The sequence below is a fragment of the Hypomesus transpacificus genome, chromosome 14 (assembly GCF_021917145.1).
Source record: "Hypomesus transpacificus isolate Combined female chromosome 14, fHypTra1, whole genome shotgun sequence".
Taxonomy (NCBI): domain Eukaryota; kingdom Metazoa; phylum Chordata; class Actinopteri; order Osmeriformes; family Osmeridae; genus Hypomesus; species Hypomesus transpacificus.
The window spans coordinates 8,580,965-8,601,388 of record NC_061073.1 but is presented as its reverse complement, the minus strand read 5'-3'; the positions used below and the strand labels follow the sequence as shown (position 1 = coordinate 8,601,388).

Below are 20,424 nucleotides of genomic sequence, written 5' to 3'. Positions count from 1 at the left end.
ACGAGTGTCTGTAACGTTGAAACCAAAACTTGATACCTTGACAAAAATGTATTATAGCCTATCAATGTGCATGGATCAGAGTACAGGCAAGATTTCAAAACAAGTAGGCTTTGTTCACTGATTCTTATCAGTGTATCAAGTATTTCCCTAAATTAGGTATCTTGTACCCACACACAAAGGCAAGTGAACACATTCTGTACTCATGATGAAGACATGACCCGAGCTTGAGCTGCTGTTTATTAGATCCTTCGGCCAGAAAGCCTCAACATATGGAAAAGAACTACAGCACACCCTCAGTCCTCCTAGTGCTCAGTCCAAGCCATTTCTCTTCTTTATCACAGTCGGGCTCGTTGATAGACACTGGGTAGAAAAAGCTAAATGAGTAAGCCACAGAACTGTAATAGAAACAAGCTCCTAGCATTTCATCCACCTGTTACATGAAAGAGGCCTACGGGAGACTATGCTTTGGCAGCTCCGAGGGTGAGTGCCTGGATATCAGAGATTAGGTCAGGGATACCAATCATAGTCTGAGATGTGTACACATGTACTGTACAGTACAACAGAGACTTGGCTTGGGTCTGTCAAGGTGAAGCTGCTTATAAACATATTCCAGTTAATTTCATCATCCTCATAAAAATTAACAGTAACTCAAAAAAAAAAAAATCACACATGAAAAAAACAACAACAAAAGATACAAGACAAGAACAAAGTCAATGTTTTACAAAGCAAAAAGAGGAACAGTCTTGTAACCCCTTGCTGCTATAGTGGAGTCTTAGGTTGAGAGAGAAGCCATGACTGGATCAGGATCTTGTTACTCTTTTGTTCAGTGCTGCTAGAGACAGACACCGTCACTCAGAACACACCATGCACACACACTCGGTGATCATAAATGGCGCTTTCTGTTGATCGGTTTGCCCGAGGAAGATGTGTGCGCGTGTGTGTATGGGGGGGGGGGGGGGGGTGTTCAACAAGGCCCGAGGAAGATGTGTGCGTGTGCGGGGGTTCGGCAAGGGCTGAGGGGAGATGTGTTGGGGCAGAGGGACAATGCAAGCTCTTAGGTGAATGGACTAGCCCTTGACTGGTGAGGGTTGGAACTCTGGGAACACAAAGACTAGGGTACTACTTTCAGACACACTTTAAGCAATTGGGAGGGGTGGTGAGGCCTGGAGTGAGATAGGCAATAGAAGCCCAGCCAACTAGCTGCCATAGCAGTAGCACAGACACACAGGTAAGCCAGTGAAGACGGACAAAATCAGTGTTTTTTTTTTCCTTTTTGCTCCACTTCATTCTCACGTAACTCATATATACACACTCACTTTAAAACACAAACGACTGAAGTTGCAAGTGTCTTAGTCGTAGACAGACTGAAAGCCAGCCACATGGTCTCCTTTCTCTACTCTTGCGCTCCATTGGCCTCCACCTCCATCTCCCCATTCTCATTTCCTCCATCTGGGCCCTTTTCTGCCTCCTTCTGCCCAACACAATATATAAAAAAAGTCATTAATAGCAGGTCTTCATCAAAATATGTTAATATTGTTTGTCAAATGTTTATATATTTAGTGAGGGAATAAATAAATACAAAATATATATAATGATATCAAACTGTTACACATCTTCCTGGAAATCATTTTTTTCTTGCGTACAATTCCCTCTATAGCACCCATGTGAAAGCCTAAATGGCTTGTCCCCTTACCTTGGCGTCCCGATCAGCAAACTTCTGGAACATGTTAGCATAGAGACGTTTGTCCTTCTCATGCTGATCCTTGATATATTTCTGACATAGACCCACCTAGCAAGAAATGCAGTGATAGCAGTAGTTGACAACAAGGACCTCTGGATTCATTCAATTTAAGTGTATCTGTCAATTTCAGACTAAAGTACCTGGCTCTTGGCTGCCTTGTTGCCAGGATACAGCTGAGTGACACGCTGGAAGTCGCCTCTCGCCCTGTCAAACTCCTTCATGGCAAACAGCGCCTCCCCCCTTCTGAACAGGGCCTTCTCATTAGCCTCATCCAGCTCCATAGCCTACCCAAACACATCAGTAGGGGGCAACATTTGTTCAACAATGCAGAGCAAAAATGCAGAGCATAGAAGGGAGAAAATAGGCACTCAAGGAAAAATATACCACCAACCATATATTAAAATATGTGTTCTTCGAAACATGGTGAGGATGTGCGTACCTTGTCACAGTTCTCCAGGGCCTGGCTTGGCTCCTGTAGCTTAAGGAAGCACATGGCCAGGTTCAGGTGAGCAGCCAATCGCAGAGCTTTCGCTTTCTGCTCCTCCCCGTCTACCAAATTGGATTCGTTCTCCAGCCACGACACAATCCTTTTGTACTGCACAGATGCTTGCCTGTACTTTCCCTCCTAAAAGAAAAAAACACAAACCACACAGGTTCTTTATTTTTCTGTGTGCCCTCCACAGCTACTAGCCTGTGTGTCACCTCTGCAGACATACAGTTTTCATGCACATACCTTGAAGTATTGGGTTCCCTTGTCCTTGACAATTGCACTCTGCTCCAGTTTCTCTGATGTGTTCATTTCCCAGGACTCCTTAGCCTGAGGAACAGAGACAACATGATTGAGTCAGGAGTGGGTCGTCCAGACCAGACACACTTGGGGGTCACTGGTTACTTATGTGCGTGCACACATACACACGTTTGATACGCTAAAATATTTACCTTCTCAAAATTGGTCAGCTTGATTTTGTATTGAAGTGTGGCTCCTCCAGGAATGTCAAACTTTGTGCTTCCAGTATTTCCATAACCATACCTGGAATTCACAACCACCTCTTAATACAAACTAAAAATACACATCGATAGACCATTACTTTTCAAATCCCCTGAGTGCATTAGTGTGGGTGAGTGACTGGTAAATTAATATGCATGTCTGTGTATGGATGAGTGTGTCTTCTTATATCAGAATCAGGTTTGAAGCGCAAAGTATGTGTACTAAAGTAGTTTACTATGGTGGGTAGGTGCATAAAGTAAACGTATAATAAATATATTGAATCTTTCAAATGTGCGTTCAGTCCTTAAATATACAATATAAAAATGAATGAATGGAAAACATTTACAACAAAATACTAACCAAACTACAGTATAAAATATAAAGTGAAAAATAAAAATAAAAGCATGCAGCGATGTGACAGTGTTGGTGTCATACTTGGGTTTGATGGTGAACAAGGACTCCTCTCCCTGCTCCATGGCCATAAGCGCCTTCTCCACTCCGATTGGCAGGCCGAGACTCTCCCTTTCTCCCACTTCAAACTTCAATTCTCTCTGGTCAAACACACGACCCTCGTAGCTCCCCTCCAAAGTCACTGCAGACATACATGGCAATATGAGGGTCAGTGGGTGACTCACAAAAGGATGCAGTTACACACCAACTCCAGCAGACTGTGTGTATAGGACACACTTATCTAACGGATGCGTTCGTAGTCAAGCCCAGTGAGGATGAGGGAGTGTTTGTACCCTCTACAGCAGCTCCTTCATTGGGTTTGGAGTAGCCCTGGCCTTTGGTGATGATACGGCGGATGATTCCTCCATTCTCATCCTCAGTTATGTCCTCACCTCGGAACTCGAACAGCTCCACCTGTATCCAGAAGGTTGGATTCAGAACCAGACTGAAATCTGCAATTTGACTGGAGGACTTGTGAACACCCTTTAAGTTTCAACCTCAAACACTTCCAATTGGTCTTACCTGGAACACCAGCGTGGCATTGGGTGGGATTTTAGGAGGGCTACCTGCAGTGCCATAGGCATACTCGGGCTTACAGATGAGCTGGCTCAGTTCTCCCACTTTCATTGTTGCAACACCTAGATCCCATGCCTTGATCACTTGTCCTGAACAAAGACACACAGCACATTATGACACTGGAGCAGTGGAAGATGCCTGGTTTAAAAGTGACCCAGTCAAGAGTATGTGTGATGGACAGTACCCACCTTTTCCCAGCTCAAATGAGAACTTCTCTCCTCTGTCACGGCTTGAGTCAAACTGAGTGCCGTCCAAAAGTGTACCCACATAATGAACAAACACTTTATCACCGGTCATGGGCTGCTCAATACCCGTGCCCTCCTTCTTCACCAACTGGGGACAGACAAGGGAAGTGGTGTGTAATTGAACTTAATTACCGTTTAGTGGCTGTGTTTTACGAAATAAATTGAAGGCAACATACATAAATGTGTGTGATCTTTCGTGGTTACATTTAGCTATCACAAAAGCTTGATATTTCACAAAATGATCTTGGATGACAACAACAAATAAAATATTATTATTAAAAAGATTTAGGCCTAGACATACCCTGGTGGGTACTGCTGGTAAGAAAAAAAGGTAAATGCATAAATATTTATTACATTTCTAGCCAATCATTCGAACAGTAGCCTATCCGTTCCTCGAGGAGCCAAGACCCTTCTAGAAGCACGCTTGGCTAACATTAGCGTGTTAGCTAGTTAATAACAGCAGGGTTAACCGGGGAGCTAGTTAGCAAACGTTTATCATCTGACCTACTTCATGAAACTTAATGCTTCTTAATCAGCACGCAATAAAAATACATTTGATGGCAAATTATGTTAATAGCAGGCACTAGCTAGCCAGATACCAAGCTTCTGACTGCAGTCCACACATTCATTCCCACGACCCAAACTGGAAGCTAGCTACGGCTAGCATCTGACAAATGCTAGCATTGTTGCATCCAGCTAGTAGCTATTTACAGCGATTTATATTAGGGATCCGTTAACCGGCGACTTACCTTTAAAACACCTCCATCTTTCTTAGGTGTGATATCTTCTCCTTCCATTTGGAAGCCGGTGTGTTGTCCCTCATTAGCCATCTCTTCTGCAGTCATTGCTGTGTAGTGAAACAGCTCCAAGCCAAGGCTTCACTCCGACTTAGGAACTGGCTAACGAATGTTAACACGCTGCGACACAAATCAAAGCTTCTTGTAGCTTGTTGGACTTGGAGACTGCTAGGAAACGCACACGCTACTAATTCAAGCTACAGATTGTGATGATTGCTGTTGTGGCGTAAATGAATTGACAGGATCCTTGTGTGCACTAGTCCGATGAAAGACTGGGTTTCGCAGATAAAGGTCTACGTTGTTATGATCCTTCTCTGTAAAATGATTGCAGAAGTCTGAAGCTACGGTTTGCAAACTAGCGTAGTTCCCCAAAATTAGAAGCAACCGAACTTTCCAGACGAGCCTACAGAAGGAGTGGAGGAGGAGCCAATTTGAGGTTCGCATGTTTTATATTCCCGGAAACTTCCAATGGGCGGTTTTTTCTTCCTTCAAGACCTCAACCCCTTTAATTTCAAACGGAATGTGTATGTATTTATAAGTGTAAATATTGATAAGTATCTACATATATGTACACATATATTTAGGAACTAAGGAATTAAGGAACCGTGGTTTAAAAAAATAGGGGTTACCAATTACGAAATATCAATTCAAGAGAAACATCAACACGGATTATTTTATGAATAATTCGTGATTCGTGTCTTCAATTTATCCAACGATATATGTTAACATTTGTTTTTACATGCCAAGATAGCTAGAGCTTCCTGTCTTCTGCTACCAGTGTCCCATTGGTTGATTATTTTACCGCGCATCTATCAGGAAATGGTGAACGTCTTGTTATTTGAAGTTGCTTGCATTATAATGTAGCCTATCTCACTTGCTTGTTGCTAGCCTGACTAACTTACTTAATTAAGTTACTTGAGCAATGGATGCTTGTCACTCAGCAAGTAAGTCGGTAACCCCCTAAATGTGACTATTTGCCATTCTAGGTTTTTGTCTACATGTGCGGTTTCCATTGATTACTGATCAGTCTGAGTAAAGGTCTCTGTACACGTGTGGTGTACACAAAGTATATGTTGATTATATGTCAATCGCCTATTTGCCTTTCTAATTTGATGCCTGAAAAAGTAGTTTGTAGGATATCTATATTCAGGGCTCTCAAGTTTTATCAAAAGTTTTGGGTGAGATTACCATATCTGTCAACGTTTGGGTAAAAAATTCCGGCTGATGGGGGTACTGGTAATGTTTTCTGATTGGTATTTGGCATTTAACTCTGTATAACTCGAGACTGGTAGTTATCATCCCAGTATGCCCTGCGCCTCGTCCATTAATTGTATACAGCGGGACAAGTTATCCCTTACTTCTCAGCGTGAGAACTGGTTGAAATGCGTGAGTCTCACGGCAAATGCGTGACACTTTAGAGCCCTGCAATATTGAATCCTTATGCACTCTGACCTAGTGTTACCCCGCTTATCCTAGCTTATCTCAGGTCAAATGGTAAACATCTCTTGTTTATCAGTAACGAATGTCATTGAAGGGCGGACGTTACATTGCATCACATACAAGTTAAAACAGAACCCCATAACTGCTGTCAACAAGGACCCTTCTATGAATGTTTAATCCACATGTATTATTCTGTGCTGCTTTTGTGCTCTCCATCTCATCTCCTAGGGCCATTGGCGGTTATGGAGGAGGTAGCAAGTCCCACGTTCCCCTTCCCTTACCAGCCCTACCACATACAAGATCAGTTTATGCAAGCTCTATATCGAGCACTAGAGCATGGCAAAGTTGGCATCTTTGAGAGCCCCACCGGAACAGTATGTGCATCTGATCAGATGTTGAACACAATGACCTCCCAGTGGGTTTCTCTAGGTGTGTGTCTGCATTAAGATTTCGGTGTTGTTTACATTCCAGGGCAAGTCTCTGAGTCTGATCTGTGGAGCACTAAGCTGGCTGAGGGACCATGAGGAGAGGAGGAGGGAAGAGACAGCGAGCCTGCTGCAGGGGGAGGGAGAGGCCACTCTCCCCTCCCCGAGCTCCACCTCTCCTCTCCAGAGCCCTCCAGCTCCCTCCTCAGCAGAGCCCGACTGGATCACTGACTTTGTGCAGAAGAAGGCAGAGCGAGACCTCGTGTGCAAATTAAAGGTTGTGCTTACGGGTCAGAAGTGAGACTTGACTCGGTCGGATCATCAGTACTGTGGAATACACCACGCTTTTGCGTCCGTCTTAACTTCTTGTCTCTCTCAACCCGTCAGGAGGACGAGCTGAGGAGGAAACGAAGGGAGGAGCGCTTGGAGATGATCCGACACAACGCCCAGCTGAAATACACCATGAAAAGAAAAGTATGTTTGTTTGAGTATACAGCGTACAATATGACGCATAGCGCTTTGGCAAAGATGATGTCAGCGCCCGATTCCATCAACCAAAGGTGTTGTACTGCGTGCACTTGCATGTGCTGTGTTATAGAGCTGTGAGGACGATGAAGCGGTGAAGCTGTTAGAGCTCAGTAAGGAGGATCAGGGGGAGGAGTCAGGAGACCCCGAGGAGGAGGAGCTTATTGTAGCCGAATACGAGAGTGATGATGAGTCCAAGAACACCAAGAACAAGTGAGTACCTCACCAGTCTGAAATGGGGACAGGTTGATAACCAGCCAATCGAAGATTAGGGTCGGTAATCTCGCGGAATTAGAAAGTGTGTTTATTTTCTCTCTCTAACAGGTTCTGTGCTGGCGATGATGAGGATGATGATGACTTGGTGGAGGAGCATGTCACCAAGGTGTGTGTGTTTTCGCTTTGGCATTCAGAAACCAATGATTACAGCACCTGTCTGCGTGTGTGTCATAACTCGGGAGTGTGTTGGATTAGATTTACTACTGCAGTCGCACCCATTCCCAGCTGGCCCAGTTTGTCCATGAAGTTCAGAAGAGCCCCTTCAGTCAGGACATCAGTCTGGTCACGTTGGGCTCACGACAGGTACACACACACACACACACACACACACACACACACACACACACACACACACACACACTTGTACACAGTGTGCCTCCTGCATGTCAGTGGCATTTGCATACATTCGGCTGAGCGTGTGCACATTTACAGTGCGTATGTGCCAATTCACGGGTGTGTGCGTCCATCTCGCAGAACATGTGCATTAACGAGGAAGTGCGTCGTCTGGGCAGCGTCCAGCGCATCAATGACCGCTGCATGGAGATGCAGAAGAACAAACACGGTGAGAACACGCGTCCATGGGCTCATCCATGCGCTTGTGGCTTCAAGGCCTTCCCAAAATCATGTCTTTCTCTCTCTCTCAACATCTCTCTCTCTCTCTGGTTCTTCCTGTCAGATAAGCGGCCCCAGGATGAGGGTGCGAAGCGTAGACGGGGGGCAGCAAAGAGTGTGTGTCCCTACGTCGGTGCCACGGGCCTGCAGCATCTCCGAGATGAAGTCTTGGGGGCGGTGAGCGATATCGAGGGACTCCTCGGTCTGGGCAGAAAAGCGAAGGCCTGTCCCTACTACGCCACCCGCCTCGCAATTCCCCCGGCGCAGGTAACACACGCACACTCATTCACGCTACGTTGTTGAAGTACTTTGCAAATTGATATTGCAGTAATAGTGTGTCTGTGTGTGTGTAGCTGGTGGTGTTGCCCTATCAGATGGTGCTCCACGAAGGAACGAGGCGTGCCTCAGGTGTCCAGCTCAAGGGGCAGGTGAATTTCCGCTCACAAAGAACATGGTTACGCAATCATCCACGGACGTGAGATCCACCTTTTGTTTGTTTGGCTTCAGGTGCTGATTATAGATGAAGCCCACAACCTCAGCGATACTCTCTCCTGTATACACAGCTCAGAGCTCACTGGAGCACAGGTACACACGCACACACGCACTCAGACACACGCACCTTGTGTTCATTTGATTCAGCATTACAATTGATGCACGGTAGTTGTCGAAGGGAATAAGGATTTGATTCCTATCTTTTCTGTCTCCAGCTCTGCCGTGCACATTCTCAGCTCACACAGTATTCTGACCGCTACAAGTGAGGACATGGACACATGCATACACACATGGATTTATCTCACTGTTACATACCTATAACTTAATCTAGAATTCTTAACGCAACACTTGCTTGTCACCTGTCCCTGCTGTGTGTGTGTGCCTACATGCTTACTTGCGTGTGTGTGTTCGTCTGCCAGGAGTCGATTAAAAGCCAAGAACCTGATGTATATCAGGCAGATCCTGTTTGTGCTGGAGGGGCTGGTGCGAGTGCTGGGAGGTGAGTGACCTGCTGCGTGTCTGGGTGGACAACTGAGTGAGGGGTGAGTCCAACAAACACGGGACTCGAGTCTGAATCGGATTTTCTTAATTTTACAGGGAAGGTGGGTCAGAATCCACAGAGCCAGACTACTCTGCCAGGTAACAACACACACACACACGGGTTCCATTCGCAGTTTGCAGCCACTGATGTGACTTTGCGTCACCCCAGGGACAGAGATGTTCACCATCAACAACTTCCTGTTCAAGGCTCAGATAGACAACATCAACCTGTTCAAGGTAGGCACGGAAACGGCATCCCTGCAGCCGTGTTCGAATCCCCCCCTCCCCCGTTTACCAATCACGCACACACACACAGCCTCACCCTGACCGCCTCAACCTCCACCCTCTCTCGCTCCAGGTGCAGAGATACTTTGAGAAGAGCATGATCAGCAGGAAGGTAAAAACAACCGAGCGCTTTGTACAGTGCGTCTCCGCATACAGTCTGAGTGTTTTAAAGTGCAGACTACCAGAGGTACCCATGCTGTCCCCTCCTCTAGCTGAGTGGCTTCGTTGAGAAGTACGCAGGCAGCGGTGTGACGGCGCACGCGCCGGCTGGCCCCCTCACTCACACGCCGGCCGGCCCCCTCGCGCACGCCGCCGACAAAGAGAACCGTCGCACCGGGGGGCTGAACCGCTACCTCCAGACGCTGTCCAATCCAAACACGGGTCAGTGCTGACGCTGAAGATGTATATTTCGAGGGGCATCACTGCTTTTGTTATTGACAGAGATAGTTATTATGGAGAGGATAGGAAAAGAGAGAGGGGAGAGGGGGAGAGGTGGTAAACGGCCAGATTCAAACCTACATGGGGCGCGTATTAGAGCGGTGAGCCGCTCGGACAAGCCCGGAGCAGTGCAAATGCTGACTCACATTCATGGGAATAACGCGAGTATGGATGACATTGACCAACAGCCCCCCCCTGTTGCTGCGGCTCCCATTTCCCTCTGTGCGCAGTAGCTCCTCCAAACCAGCAGGGGCCGCCAGAGGGGGAAAGGGTGCTGTCCGCCTCACCTATGATGCAGGTGGAAGGCTTCCTCATGGCTCTCACCAACAGCAATGCTGACGGCCGGGTTGTGGTGCAGACACAAGGTACACCAGCACACAAACACACACAAACGCACACACGCCACTCCTGCATCCACAGCCCCTGTTTCCGTCTCTCTAGGTTGCGTGTCGTCGAGCAGCGTGAAGTTCCTGTTGCTGAACCCAGCCGTGCACTTCGCTCAGGTGCTCAAGGACTGCAGGGCGGTGATCATCGCGGGAGGAACCATGCAGCCTGTAAGAGCAGGCACAAGCACGCACGTACTTAGATAGATATCGAGTAGAACGACGAACCTCCGCATCTGAAGGATTTAGCGGAACGTGTTGCGCTCGCAGGTGTCCGACTTCAAGCAGGAGCTGCTGTTCTCCGCCGGGGTGGGCGAGGAGCGCATCACCGAGTTCTCCTGCGGTGAGCACTCGCCATCCACACACACACACACACACACAAACAGTCTGTGGGCCTCACTGCTGTGGCACCATGGTCACGTCCGTCGGTGTGTTTGTCTGCGCCGCAGGCCACGTCATCCCCCCTGACAACATCCTCCCTGTGGTCCTGTCCAGCGGACCCTCTGGCCAGCCGCTGGAGTTCACCTTCCAGAACAGAGACATGCCGTGCACGGTGACACACTCCACACTGCTTCTGTCACAATGCACGCTCTGCATTCCCAGGGATAGAAGGTCATGTGTTAACAGGAGTGAGTGTGTGTGTGTGTGTGTGTGGGTGTAGATGGATGAGACGGGGCGTGTTCTCTCCAACCTGTGCAACGTGGTTCCCGGGGGCGTTGTGTGCTTCTTCCCCTCCTACGAATACTCCAGGAGGATTGTGGGACATTGGGAGAGCAGCGGAGTCCTTGCTCGCCTCGCTAGCAAGAAGAAGGTGTGTGTGTGTGTGTGAGTTGATGAGAGCAGATGGCGAAGAAAAGTTCGAGTTTTGAGTGCAACCTTGCTCTTCTTCAAACAGCAGAGCAAGGGAGGGATCCTGTCATGACGCTGCGTTTCTCTCTGCAGATCTTCCAGGAGCCCAAGAAGGCCAATCAGGTGGAGCAGGTGCTCAGTGAGTTCTCCAGGTGCATCCAGGTGAGAGCTCCTCTCTTCTCTCTCAGGGTCATGCTGAGGGTCAGGACTGGTGTCCCTCTGCTGTCTGGCCTCCTGTACAGGTCATCTCTCTCTTTCTTCCTCTCCCTGTCTCTCTCTCTCCCCTCTCTCATTCTGTCTGTCTCTCTCTCTTTTTCTCTCTCTTTTTCTCTCTCTCTCTCTCTCTCTCTCTCTCAGAGGTGTGCTGTGGATGGGAGTGATCTCACAGGAGCATTGCTTTTCTCGGTGGTGGGAGGGAAGATGAGCGAAGGCATCAACTTCTCGGACGACCTGGGCAGGTGTGTGTGTGTGTTTGTGTGAAAGAGAGAGAATAGGGAAACGTCCAGTTTGATAGGAGCTTTACGTTTCCTTAAGCCGCGTAGCGCAGTTGATGACCTGGCCATGTTTGTGTTCACAGGTGCATCGTGATGGTGGGCATGCCTTATCCAAACATCAAGTCTCCAGAGTTGCAGGAGAAGATGGCTTATCTGGACAAAAACCTGGTAAACCTCACGCACAACGAGTCACACAGGTCACACATCACTTCAGTCCTGGTCTGCTCTTATCACAAGTGTCTGCAAGTGTCATCACGTTGCCCGACACGATCGCTACCTCCCTCACCGGCCCCCTCAGTCGTTGCAACAAGGGTCCTCAGACTTATTGCCACTTTGCCAAAACAACCCTGTGACCAGCTACGCCACCGAAAACCTCGATGATGCCAGACGTATTCATACTGAGGGGTTGAACCAATTTGGCTCGGTTACTCCTCCTCTATTTCAGTCTCACGCGGGAGGGCGGAGTCCTGGCCAGGCCCTGATTGAAAACCTGTGCATGAAGGCCGTCAATCAGTCTATAGGTAAGCCTGTCCTGTTCTGTTATGTTCTACCGGCTGAAAACCCACTGGGCTGATTGGAGGCCGATTGGGTAAAGACGAGTCTCTGTTTGGGTCATTCGTGCACTCCCACAGGAAGGGCTATACGTCACCGTGACGACTACGCGTGCATAGTGCTGTGTGACCGGCGCTACTCTCGACCGGCCACACTCGCCAAACTTCCCAGCTGGATCCGAGCTCAGACGCACACACACGCCAGCTTCGGACCAGCTTTCGCTTCCCTGAGACGGGTGAGCGACACGCACGCACAAACATTCTCTCTTAGCAGCCAATTCGTTCTTGAGATCGACTGTAACTATGTGGAATTATAATTAGTAGTCTACCCTTAATGTCATTTTTACTTTGGGAAATGCCCTTGAATGATGGCCCCAATTAAAGCAGTGCTCCCTTTTATCTCTCTGTCATCCTTTAGTTCTTCATAGAGAAGAAGCAGAAACAGTCTTGAGGAGGATGCTAATGATGACGATGATGGCGTGTGAAGGTGAAGCACTGGCGAGATCAAAGATTCCTGTACAAGATCAGACTCAGGAGGAAACTGTTGCACCCGCACCAGTCTGGGAAGCATTCATTGGTTTGCGCCGGTCTCCAGGGGCTTGGTCCCAGCCTATCAGCACATCAGATGGATCTGGAGACTATAATTTTATTGGGACAGATGTTCTCATTAAGATTACATAAGCTTGTAAATATTTCCTAGTTTGACTTTGACCAACATGTAAAACAGGGATTTGTATGCCAAAAAGCATTTATTGACATTCTTGCCATGTTATGCTGCTTTAGTGTTACAATGTTTAGTTGTGTATCGTATGTTTTTAAGATACTTTATAATAAACATGTCTTTATTCACTCAATGCTGATTATGGCAAAAATAAGGCATTTGTACATCCACAATCACATTTATATAATATAAAGATGGTGACATAATTAAAATTAATGTTGGTTTCATTTGTTAATCTGCTCAACTATACAATAAACTTGTTTTATTTGTATTCTATAGAGTTTCTTTGCAAAAAGGCAGCATCTGCGCATCTTGATTCTCCCATAGTTCCTTCAAATTGCTTGTGGTCATCATGGGTTTTACAGCAGGCCAGTAGGGGGAGCCAAGATCCTTCTAGGTCCCCTCTGGAAAAGAGAGAGAGGGGGGGGGGTTCTGCACACCACTGCTGTGTTCACACCACTGGCACAGCGACAGGTCTTCCTCCAGTCGGATGACTCCAGCACTTACGCCAAAGGGCAGAAGCATCCCCTTTAAGACCACCAAATGGACAAAGTCACGCACTAATCCTGCTGTACACACGACTTTCTCCTCTACAGAACAGCCTCGCCTGTCCCCACTCTCCCCCGGGATTGGTGGCGAGCTAGCAGCGCTCCGAGTTCCATCAGCTCCGATTGGCTATTCTCTGACGGTTACGCCTCCCAGTCGTCCTCGTCCTCGGCCGTTGCCCCGGGGGCGGGGAGGGGAGGGATGACGTCGGACATCCTGGCGAAGGCGCTGCCAGAACTGGCTGGGGCGTCGTTCGAGTCCCCGCCAGCTGGCCCCTTCCCAGAGATACCTGGAGGACGAGGACACAGTGAGACACGGCCTTCCAGCCAGCCCCGTCAGCATGTTAGGGCCCAAACACAACATGGAGGCTTACCTTTCCTGCGCATTGCCAGCTTATTGAAGAGATCGGACATGAAGTCCCCTCCGCTAGCTGCCACCCCGACAACTGAGAGAAGGGGAGCCCAGTGAGGAGGGAGAAAGAACAAACAGTTAGAACACAGCCCTCTTTTTCACTCACTCACTCACTCACACTCACACACACACACAGAGCTGGATGTGAAGGTGTGACCTGGTCAGTGAACCAGATAGGAAACAGGGTCGGGCCCATGGCAAAGGTCAGGCAGTTTCAGAACAGACTGGCGCTGTCATCAAATCAGCATTTTAATGAAGGTGGCATTTAGGACACATAAAGGTCATCCTGCCAGGAGCAACGCAATTGGATCTGCGATAACCCTATGGTTAGTGTGCGGCTCCGAAGGGCACACGTGCATATAAACAGATACGTAAATACACACACACACACACACAGACTATCAAGTTAATGGACCGTGTACTGGGTGTAGACTAGCGGGCCTATTCATGCCCTGCTGGAGTTGAAAAAAGATTTCCGGTTCAGGAGACACAGAAAAGAGGCATCTGTTTATCTAACTGATGGTGCAGGTGCACATGCCCCTCCCCTCCTCCCTTCCCCACCTTGCTCCTGCTCCTTCTGCTTCTTCTTCTCCATCTTGCGCTCCTTGACGTCCCTCAGCTTGGCGTTGCCGATGCCGCCGGCGTTGCGTATGGACTCCAGCAGACTGGCTCGTCCGTCCGACGGCTTGGCCACCTCGCCGGGCGCTCCTGACGCAGGGCCTGGGGAGGGGGGGGAGGGTCAGAGGTCACTGACGTTAGACTGAACCCTCTGTGACCCGCCTCATGGTGCATTTGGGGTGCGTCTGTGGCTTTACCTGTGCTGTGATTCTGCCTGGTGCCTGCAGGGCTGTCCGCGGGCGGGGGCGGTGGGGGAGGAGGGGGCGGAGGGGCCCCGGTGGGGGCGGCCGGCGGGAGGACGGGCTCGGGTGGGGGAGGAGGGGGAGGTGGAGGGGGCGGCGGGGGTAGAACCGCGGCCGGGAACTGTGAAACTGAAACAACACACACAAACATTATTTACAGTCAAAGGTAATACCGATCTTTTAAATGACTACAAAGTTGTGTGTATTACCTTAAACTGTGTGTGTGTGTGGGGGGGGAGGGCATACTGTCTGTTTCTCCCCTATCTCCCCTGTGAAAGAGGGCAGTTCAGGGATTGTGTGTGTGTGTGTGTGTAGGGCGTACCCGGCCCATTGCTCTCTACGTCAACGGTGAAGGAGGGCAACTCAGGGATGTTGTGTGTGGATCCCGAGGGTGCAAACCCTGGCCCCAGGTCGGCACTGTAGGACAGGTCGTCAGCGATGCCAGGCAGGTCGGGCAGGTAGGATGGCACGTCTAGCTCTGGTACCTGGCCCAGGTCGGGCACATAGAAGTAACTCTCGGCTGTCTGCAGGGGTAGAGAGGCACAGATCAGGGGAATACTTTAACAGTGGCGGGCTTTGACACTGACCAGGGAGGGGGAGAGATGAAGGGAAAAGGGGAGGGAGAGAGGAGGGATTTTTTTGTTGTCTTTGAGATGATGACGACGACATGCGCGTGCGTGTACCTGTCTCTCTAGCTGTTCTCTCTTAGTGATGGACAACGGCGCGTCAAACGGCTTCTCCTCTTTCTCCGTCTCCAGAGCGTTGTGAGTCTTAGTCACCGCCCCCGCCAGGGGGTCCAGGAACACATACTTCTTGTAGCTGCACACATAAAACACAAACACCCCCATCAAGCTTGTGCGTCTGTGCCTGTGTGTGTGTCTGTCTGTGTGTGTCTATGTTTGCCCTCCTGTGTAACTCACAGGTTCTCTGTGGTGTTGAACAGCAGCAGTGAGCTGACGGAGGAGATGTTTCTGGGCAGACCGCCCAGGCCCTCCTCAGTCTCGTCCTCTGACCGCTTCTTGCTGCTCACGCACACTGGGAAATACAACAGCTTATCCTGGGGAAGCGAGACAGGGAGGGACAGACACGAAGAGAGGGGATTTATATTTGGGTGTCACAGGAAGCTGCACATGAATAGCACATTCAGCTGCTTCTTAAGTTAACTCAGTCAGTCGGGGCAGGGGCTGGGAAGCACTGCAGGAGGTTTCCTAAATAATACATCGTGGAGCCGGGGAGAAACGCCGACAGAAAATACTCCAAACGTTCCACTCTTGCAAGCGAGCACACACACTAGCAAATACTCCTGTTCCTGTGTGGGGTTTTTTTGGAGACGAGGGAAAAAACATTCAGTGGTGTTCATCATGAATAATTCAAGCCGTGAATGCTAGTGCACGCGCGCCAAACCACACACACACACAATTCACTCGCCCTCACTGGATAAAAGCGCACAAGGACAAACACTCCAACGTATACGCACGGAGCTAGGGCATTGACATGGTGTGAAACGGAAAACAATGAGAGGCCAAACCCACTCATCAGGCTATTAGGTTTGATTCAAGTTGGCGCCCTGGAGGGCGAGCACATCAGCCGTGTCCTCTATGCACACACACACAATGCAGCCACCTGCTTTCCAATTCCAATTCCCTCAACTCATCACCGGCTCGAACAGATAGGATAAATGTGGCCGCGTGTGTCTCACCTGCAAGGCCTTGTCATCAAGGGCTCGTAGTTTGTTCTGTATTTTGTAGCGAGGGCGCGTTTGCGAGGAGGGGTCTGTGGCTCCACTGAAGATCGAGGTGTAGTCATGGAGACGCTCTGGAGCGGGGTACTTAGCACTGGAGAACACCTAGACACAGGGTTGCTAGGTTGGACTGAGCGAGGTGTCTACAGATCAGCCTACAATACAGCAAAACCATATCCTAGCTAATATTACATCCTATAAAAACACCGTACCACGACCGACCATGCATATTTCAGTAAGTTGTCCAGTGAATACTGAAATTCTGATTTTACACAGACCTTTCTTGTAAACGTTCTATATTACATGAATAATACCAATTTGGTCCATCTCACAATGAAACGTGAATGTTACCTTAGTAGCCTTTTTGCTGCCTTTGATTTTATCAACTCGAGCCTGAGCCAGTCTGATCCGGTCTGTAACAGTCCGTAGCTGCCGCCGGTTTTTCTCCACACTCTCAGACACCCTGTGACATGGAAAGAAAGGAATGGGTGTAAAAGTGTCAGGTTCCTAACAAATTATTTTCTTTGTATGTGTGCACAGGTAGGAAATACCTTAGCCCTAGTATTTTTCATTCAATGTGCAAAAACAGCATGCTAACATAAGGCATCCGTTTGTAAAGCTCTGTAACCGGACTGTGTGATAGAGAGTTAGTTTTTAGACTACCTGTTAAATATGTCTGTAGATATGGTCTCTAAGTAGAAAAGGGCATCGGCAATCTGGTGGACTGCCTCTTCTCTCCTCAAGTCCGGCTGAATGAGAGGCACCGAATACACTTGGCCCTCCAGGCAAAGCTTCTGGGTCATCCTACACAACAACACACCAGGAAAATTCCTCATATAACGCTGGGACTGGAGGGATCGCAGTAACCTAGGCTGGAGCTATATTCTACTATTAGTTAGTTACTGAAGAAATAAGTCATGTTGTTTCACTTTTACATTACCCCTCCCCTAAAGTCTTTAGACGACTGTCACATGACCGATCACTAGCAATCGGTTGTTAAATTAATCTAGCTCTCTAACTAGCTCATCTACAAAATTGCAGGAGTTAATTAATTGCAAGGATCTAAATAATTTTATAAAACAAGATAGCTAGTTATTTAAATGACACTACTGCTTCTTAAAACCCACAAATCTCTGATATCATGACCAAAGCACCAATTCCAGACCATAACAACTCCGGGGCCAGCAACTACTGTAGCAAGTTGTCGCCAAAAGCCGTCATAACATTGCAGTAGTAGTAGCCAGTAGGAGCAAATACATTTGATAGTAAACCAAGCTAGATCGATGTCTTACCTGACCATTAACAATTTACAGTATCTATGGCTCCAGGTATGTTTTTTTCAAGACTGCCAGATATGCTAGTCCCCTGCTGTTGATGTAGTGTAGCTTGTGGCTAGTCTCAAACGAAACACTCACTTCCGTATGGTCCTACCGCGTGACAATTTAAAGGAACAATACACCAAAAATATACCAAAAAGCTTTTACTAACCAAAACCACCTAACCCGATGAAAAGTTTTAGAAGTTCGGAATATTTTGTTTATTATTTATTTATATAATAGTTTCACCCTTAGGCCTACTTGTTGATACGTTATACGCTATAGCCAAGCAATCAAACACGTTTAACCCACAACTACCAAAGATTGATGTCTTGCATTATTTCAAGAAAATGTATTTAGAAATATTCACTTATTTAGGCTACATCACCACAAATTATTTAAAAAACAGGGAAGCTGGATGGTCGACCTTGAGAGAGGGGCCAGTTGACAAGAACACATGTCATTTGGCATGGACGGGGTGTCTGCCCTGCTCTTTCCCTCAATCCTTATATCACACATGCACAGAAAGGGAGAAAGAGAAAAATATAGACAGAGAAGGAGAGAGAGAGCAAGAGAATAGGCTTAGGCTATGCGTGCTCGTGTCGGTCTGTGCGTAATGACGGCAATCCCCCCCCCCCCCCCCCCCCCCCCTCTCTCTCTTGTCACATCTGGATCGGAATCTCTCATCATCAACAGTAGCACTCACTTGCGCGCACGGTAAGCGGAGAGAGGGACGAGATCCGTAGGGCCGTTCGGTGTGCCTAGCACAGAACACAACCGTTCGGGTGGCTGCGAGGGAGAGAGAGGAACCGGATCCTTGCCGTTTGCTGTTGATAATAGGACATAATTTGCACTCTCCTTTTTACGGGATCATCTCAGCAGCTCTCTGTCATAGGCTATAAGAAACCTCTCTCATTGTCGCTCTCGCTCTGTCCTATAGCGCTAACGTTCTCTCTCTCCCTCTGTTCTATACCTCTCACGGGCATGGCGGGATCGAGCCTACTGGAAAACCCAGTGCAAGCGATTTTGTACCTGCGAGAGCTTACCACAATCGTCCAGAACCAGCAAAGTCTTATCCAGACTCAGCGATCGCGCATCGATGAACTGGACCGCCGAGTGGACGACCTGCTCGGGGAGAACAGACACTTGCGCGATGTGAGAGGACAGCAGCTTCATTATCATCATCACCCTGACCCCAGCCATCACCACCATCATTACCACCCAGACCCCCAGCCTACGGTACCTGGGCCCCTGCCTGACCATGACCCGCCGCAGCCTCAATTTGCATCGCCCCAGCCGCTGTCTACACCGCTTCAACCTGCTGACCCTGGGGAAATGCAGCTGGTCCCGGCTCATCCACAGACCCCTTCACCGGGCGAGGCTAGCCCTGGAGCAGGGGAGGACGGAACGACCAGCCCGGACTGCCGCTCCTTAGTACCACTGACCCCCACTACCCTCTGCCGATCGCTGGCCCTGGCTAAAAAATCAGAGTGAGTGTTTTTTTTTTCGACCGTCAACAACAGTATGCTGTGTGCTCGCGTGTGTGACAACCAGTGCTGCCAATTTGAGAAGAATGTGCACGCAATTGTATTTGCAACAGAAGCGGATTATTTTATCTAGAGTCTAGAGCATGCCATTATATAACAAGCAGTTGTAGGACTATGGTATTTCTAAAGACATGTCATTAGAACCAGACCGACACTTGGTTCAGTAAAACACCTGACTTTTCTAGACGGTCGCTGGCCATGGAGCTGATTTTCTAACAGAAAAAAACCTCAAGAGGTTTCTGATGTGCTAGTATGTCACATAAACTGACGCATATACATGCACACACGCACACACGCACACACACACACACACACACACACACACACACACACACACACACACACACACACACACACACACACACACACACACACAGCTGGGTATTTCTCTCTTCCCATGCTGTGCTTTGGTGTCAGGACGGGGCGGTGTGTGTGTGTGCCTGCTTGTGTGCGATGCTCTGATCATGAGTGGTATCCCAGCAGGAGTCCTGATTGGTCTCTCTGGGACCCCTCCCCCACCGTGGTGAGAAGGAGAGGGGAAGGAGTGGAGGGTAGGGATAGGGAGATAGAAAAGAGACTGTTGGTGCTTTTCTTTCAGTCCGTGAATCACTCGTCACACCCCTCTTGCCCCTGAGGGCTGTAAGGGTAGCAAATGTTGCTCGTGCTCGCCTGTCTATCCTTGTTGGAGAGACTTAATTGAGTTTAATTGAATTCCACTGCACCACTCTGCACCATAAGTTCGTTTTACAGACTTCAAAAGACAAAACAAGAGAAATGTTTGGCTGGGGCTTTGTATCTGTGATGATGGTGTACATTGAAGATAGTGTTGTCTGGTGTGGGATGAAATATCTGTGACCCCGATGGCAGTAGTTAAGTATTTGCGCGTGTTTGTGCGGGGTGTGCGAGTGTGCACGTGTGGAATATGCATGTGTGTACGGCTGTCAGCACCGTACGGAATCCAGTGCCGGCTGCTTTTTAGACCACTTTTGAAAGGAGACTGTGGGAACAAATGGTTGTGTCATAACACACTGTGTACATCAGACGGATGTATACGTGTGTGTGTTTTGGTGTGTGTGCGTGTGTGTGTGTGTGGGGGGGGGTTGTGCGTGGATCTGCTTATGGGGGAGAGAGAATCCACCTCCTCTCCCTAGCTGAGCCACGTATCTGCCCCACTT

The 20,424-nt window shown here is 48.5% G+C and overlaps 4 protein-coding genes across 9 annotated transcripts in view; 2 read left to right on the top strand and 2 right to left on the bottom strand.

Moving 5' to 3' along the window:
- Window positions 1–219: 219 nt before the first annotated feature.
- Window positions 220–5,222, bottom strand: fkbp4 (FKBP prolyl isomerase 4). Of its 2 annotated transcripts, none has more exons than XM_047033732.1 (11): window positions 4,750–5,222; window positions 3,944–4,088; window positions 3,702–3,844; window positions 3,473–3,593; window positions 3,165–3,321; window positions 2,681–2,771; window positions 2,475–2,558; window positions 2,181–2,366; window positions 1,882–2,025; window positions 1,694–1,789; window positions 220–1,471 (listed from the first exon to the last, which is right to left on the bottom strand). In XM_047033732.1, the coding sequence occupies exons 1-11, from the start codon at window positions 4,843–4,845 to the stop codon at window positions 1,394–1,396; spliced, it is 1,341 nt and encodes a 446-aa protein (XP_046889688.1). In that variant the 5' UTR covers window positions 4,846–5,222; the 3' UTR covers window positions 220–1,393. The 2 variants fall into 2 exon arrangements, with proteins under 2 accessions (XP_046889688.1, XP_046889690.1); XM_047033734.1 differs by having other exon boundaries at window positions 220–1,468.
- Window positions 5,223–5,239: 17 nt separating this feature from the next.
- ddx11 (DEAD/H (Asp-Glu-Ala-Asp/His) box helicase 11) lies at window positions 5,240–12,617 on the top strand. 5 transcript variants are annotated; one of them, XM_047033710.1, is made up of 28 exons: window positions 5,240–5,321; window positions 6,466–6,611; window positions 6,709–6,939; window positions 7,050–7,136; window positions 7,261–7,400; window positions 7,512–7,569; window positions 7,659–7,766; window positions 7,938–8,025; window positions 8,140–8,342; window positions 8,429–8,503; window positions 8,583–8,660; window positions 8,783–8,829; window positions 8,987–9,066; window positions 9,165–9,206; window positions 9,277–9,344; window positions 9,466–9,504; window positions 9,605–9,773; window positions 10,064–10,195; window positions 10,272–10,384; window positions 10,484–10,556; window positions 10,663–10,766; window positions 10,875–11,024; window positions 11,156–11,224; window positions 11,420–11,520; window positions 11,640–11,724; window positions 12,002–12,077; window positions 12,189–12,343; window positions 12,526–12,617. In XM_047033710.1, the coding sequence occupies exons 1-28, from the start codon at window positions 5,240–5,242 to the stop codon at window positions 12,556–12,558; spliced, it is 2,832 nt and encodes a 943-aa protein (XP_046889666.1). In that variant the 3' UTR covers window positions 12,559–12,617. The 5 variants fall into 5 exon arrangements, 4 of the variants coding, with proteins under 4 accessions (XP_046889666.1, XP_046889665.1, XP_046889668.1 ...); XM_047033709.1 differs by having other exon boundaries at window positions 10,061–10,195; XM_047033712.1 differs by lacking the exon at window positions 5,240–5,321 and adding an exon at window positions 5,349–5,619 and having other exon boundaries at window positions 10,061–10,195.
- An 831-nt stretch (window positions 12,618–13,448) lies between these two features.
- wash1 (WAS protein family homolog 1) lies at window positions 13,449–17,800 on the bottom strand. Its single transcript, XM_047033727.1, has 11 exons — window positions 17,679–17,800; window positions 17,050–17,190; window positions 16,738–16,849; window positions 16,345–16,491; window positions 15,566–15,702; window positions 15,329–15,464; window positions 14,968–15,169; window positions 14,601–14,774; window positions 14,347–14,505; window positions 13,748–13,819; window positions 13,449–13,663 (listed from the first exon to the last, which is right to left on the bottom strand). The coding sequence occupies exons 1-11, from the start codon at window positions 17,684–17,686 to the stop codon at window positions 13,518–13,520; spliced, it is 1,434 nt and encodes a 477-aa protein (XP_046889683.1). The 5' UTR covers window positions 17,687–17,800; the 3' UTR covers window positions 13,449–13,517.
- Window positions 17,801–18,439: 639 nt separating this feature from the next.
- The window catches only part of iqsec3b (IQ motif and Sec7 domain ArfGEF 3b), a 15,715-nt gene continuing 13,730 nt past the window's right edge, over window positions 18,440–20,424 (top strand). The window contains 1 exon segment of the mRNA XM_047033705.1: window positions 18,440–19,192. Within this exon segment, the coding sequence (XP_046889661.1) occupies window positions 18,687–19,192 (506 nt within the window). The 5' untranslated portion in view covers window positions 18,440–18,686.